Raw genomic sequence first — 2,775 nt, 5'->3', positions numbered from 1 at the left:
AAAACTCTATTTCAGAAATTGGAACCTTTTGGTGAAGGGTTGAGGAAGTTACAATTTTTACCTATGGCCATTTGCTAGTCTGACCCTATATGCACTAATGTTCTTGAAGGCAAGTTGCTCAGCATACCACCTTTTGCTGATGTGTGGTGCGAGCTTCCCACTCATGCGAGCCACTCGTTTGTGCAAAGTTCGAGTTTCCTGTTGGTCGAAGTGAGGGTTTGAGGCTTGGAGAGTTTCTGCCAAGGCTAGAGAGTTGGAGCAGGGTAGCTAGCATGTGAACCCTCCCCAGTACTTGCTTTATTGGGACAAATCTTCGACCCTCCTATATGCAGAAACATAACAATATATAGCTTTGTCCTATCAATCTCTTAGACTGTCATTACCCCTAACTGTACTGTTGCTAAAACATGTGTAAATTTCCTGACTATTCAAGCCGTTGCTTACAGAATATCTGAAGTTTCTAACTTAAATGATGTCCATAATTGACTAGTGCAAGTTTTTGTCTATAATATCGCATAGAATGAAGTTGTAGTTAAATTTATGACCTAACTTATATCTTCCTTTCCATTCTTGCAGTTCCCTTGTACTCCCAGGTTTTAAGGCATGGTGAGATCTTCAAGAGCCCGAAACGTCCCAGCTCGTCGACGTAGGTTATCTTCATCTAAGGGACGTTCCTGCTATTGGAAGACAAAACAAATAGGCGAACAGACTGATTTGCCGTCGGCCTGTGAGAAAAGAGAATGGAAAGGTGCTACTTGCCCAGTGTGCTTGGAGCATCCACATGATGCCGTCCTCCTCCTCTGTACTGCTCACCACAAGGGTTGCCGACCATATATGTGTGGCACCAACTACCATCACTCTAACTGTCTTGAGCACTTCAAAGAAGCTTATGCGAAAGAGAAATTAGCCCTTGGTGTTTCTACCGAGTCTGCACTTAGCCTTCCCGCAGACAAGCAGCCATCTACAATGGAACTTGCATGCCCTCTGTGCCGTGGGGAGGTCAAAGGATGGACTGTCGTTGAACCAGCCCGTCAGTATCTCAACCGCAAGAAGAGAGCATGTGTGCATGATGGCTGCTCATTCGTTGGTTCATATAAAGAACTTTGCAAGCATGTGAACTCCAAGCACCCTTCAGCAAAAGCTCGTGAAGTTGATCCTGCACTTGCAAGCGAGTGGAAGAAGTTTGAATGTGAAAGAGAGCGCCAGGATGCAATCAGCACTATCAGGGCTTCCAACCCAGGAGCTGTGATTATGGGGGATTATGTCCTTGAATTGAATGGCGGCAGCAACAACACTATGTTTGCTGATGGGGATGAATTTGAGTTGGATGAGAGACTCGGTTTCTTCACGTCTCTCGATCGCACTCTGAATGAGAGGATTGACTTCTATGAGTCCTCAGAGGGTAGTTTGGATGAGAGCATTGACTTCCTGGCATCCTTATTTAGCCATAGCAGGCGAGTCGCAAGTGGAGACTCACACAGCAGGGCTCACAGAAGGCACAGGGAGAGACCTAGGCGTAATTTCTCAACTAATGCAGTTGGTTCTTCTGATATTCAGCAAGAATCAGTTAGCACTCAAAGGGTACAGCGAATTGGTGCTGCTCGAGCCCCTGGGAGAGCTCCACGGCGGCACCATTCTATGGTGACTCATGTACGGCCAACACGTGAGAACTTAGATTAAATTTCCTGAGGGGTCTGTCCATTCTATCCATGCGCGAGTTAGGCAGAAATAATGCAGCTGTGATGGGCGATGCTACCTGGTTCTCCGAGGTTCATCAGTCTTGTTTTTCTTCCTTTGGCTTTGTTTCATCGCTGAGACAGCAACAGTGGATACAGGTTGGACTGAGATCTCTGTTGTGGCGATGTATATGCTTTTGCATACAATTGGGGCCAAAGCAGCGCTGTTTTTCCTGTGCTGCATTGCATGGATTTTGATGGGAATGACCTTGCATTTCTTTCTTGATCAAAGTAAACCACGGACAGATTATTATTTAGCAATTGCTGCTACTTGTGTCATTTGTACCATTGTGTCGTGCTGGATTGCATGGCTGATTTGATTTGCGAGCTTATTATCCATGTTGAATGTTGTTGATGGTTTTATTGTATATCAAAGCTGTTGCTGGCTATCTTTGAGTCAGGGAGTAAAACATGCAGCCTGCGGGTGTATCATTTAGTATTTCAGTCCACTTTTGTAGAAGCGATGTGGTATCTCCGCTGGACACACAACACTATCATGTGCAAATCTTTACGGCTGCTCATATTTTTCATATTTTAACGACGGCCTGCATCAAAACTGATACTATCAAATTATTTCATGATTAATGACCTCCTTCAAGGTGGATTGCGGGGTTCAATGAAAATCCTAGGATGGAATTGCGATGTATCTAGTACCCGTGTAGTTCTTTTGCTTCATGAGGTTCCGAGGCAATTAAAACCAAATGTGCTTTTCTATCTGAGATACGTTTGAATTGAGATAAAGCAAAAAAAAAAACGATGTGTCGCTTAGACTTTCATCACATGCTAATTCATGAGTGATGGGAGGTCTCCTGCTGATGTGGAAGAAGGATGTAAAGATAATTGAGCGGACAAATTTGAGAGATCTACATACAACTAATAACCACATACCATGGTTACTTCTGAGGTATTTTAATGAAATTCTTAATGACAGCGACAAGGAGGGGCGGGGGGGGGGGGGGGGGGGGGGCAATTCTAGACGCAACATTTTAGAGATACTTTGTAAGCTTGTAGTCTGGAAGACATGCCCTATGTAGGTTAT

The 2,775-nt window shown here is 44.4% G+C and overlaps 1 protein-coding gene across 1 annotated transcript; it reads left to right on the top strand.

The window, feature by feature from the left end:
* Positions 1-540: 540 nt before the first annotated feature.
* On the top strand, positions 541-2,175 carry LOC124666831. Its single transcript, XM_047204159.1, has one exon. The coding sequence runs from the start codon at positions 604-606 to the stop codon at positions 1,678-1,680; it is 1,077 nt and encodes a 358-aa protein (XP_047060115.1). The 5' UTR covers positions 541-603; the 3' UTR covers positions 1,681-2,175.
* The last annotated feature ends 600 nt before the right edge of the window (positions 2,176-2,775 follow it).

This window comes from Lolium rigidum, chromosome 6 (assembly GCF_022539505.1).
Source record: "Lolium rigidum isolate FL_2022 chromosome 6, APGP_CSIRO_Lrig_0.1, whole genome shotgun sequence".
In the NCBI taxonomy this organism is placed as follows: Eukaryota; Viridiplantae; Streptophyta; class Magnoliopsida; order Poales; family Poaceae; genus Lolium; species Lolium rigidum.
Note: the sequence above shows the minus strand (reverse complement) of the source record. Positions and strands in the feature narration are given on the sequence as shown.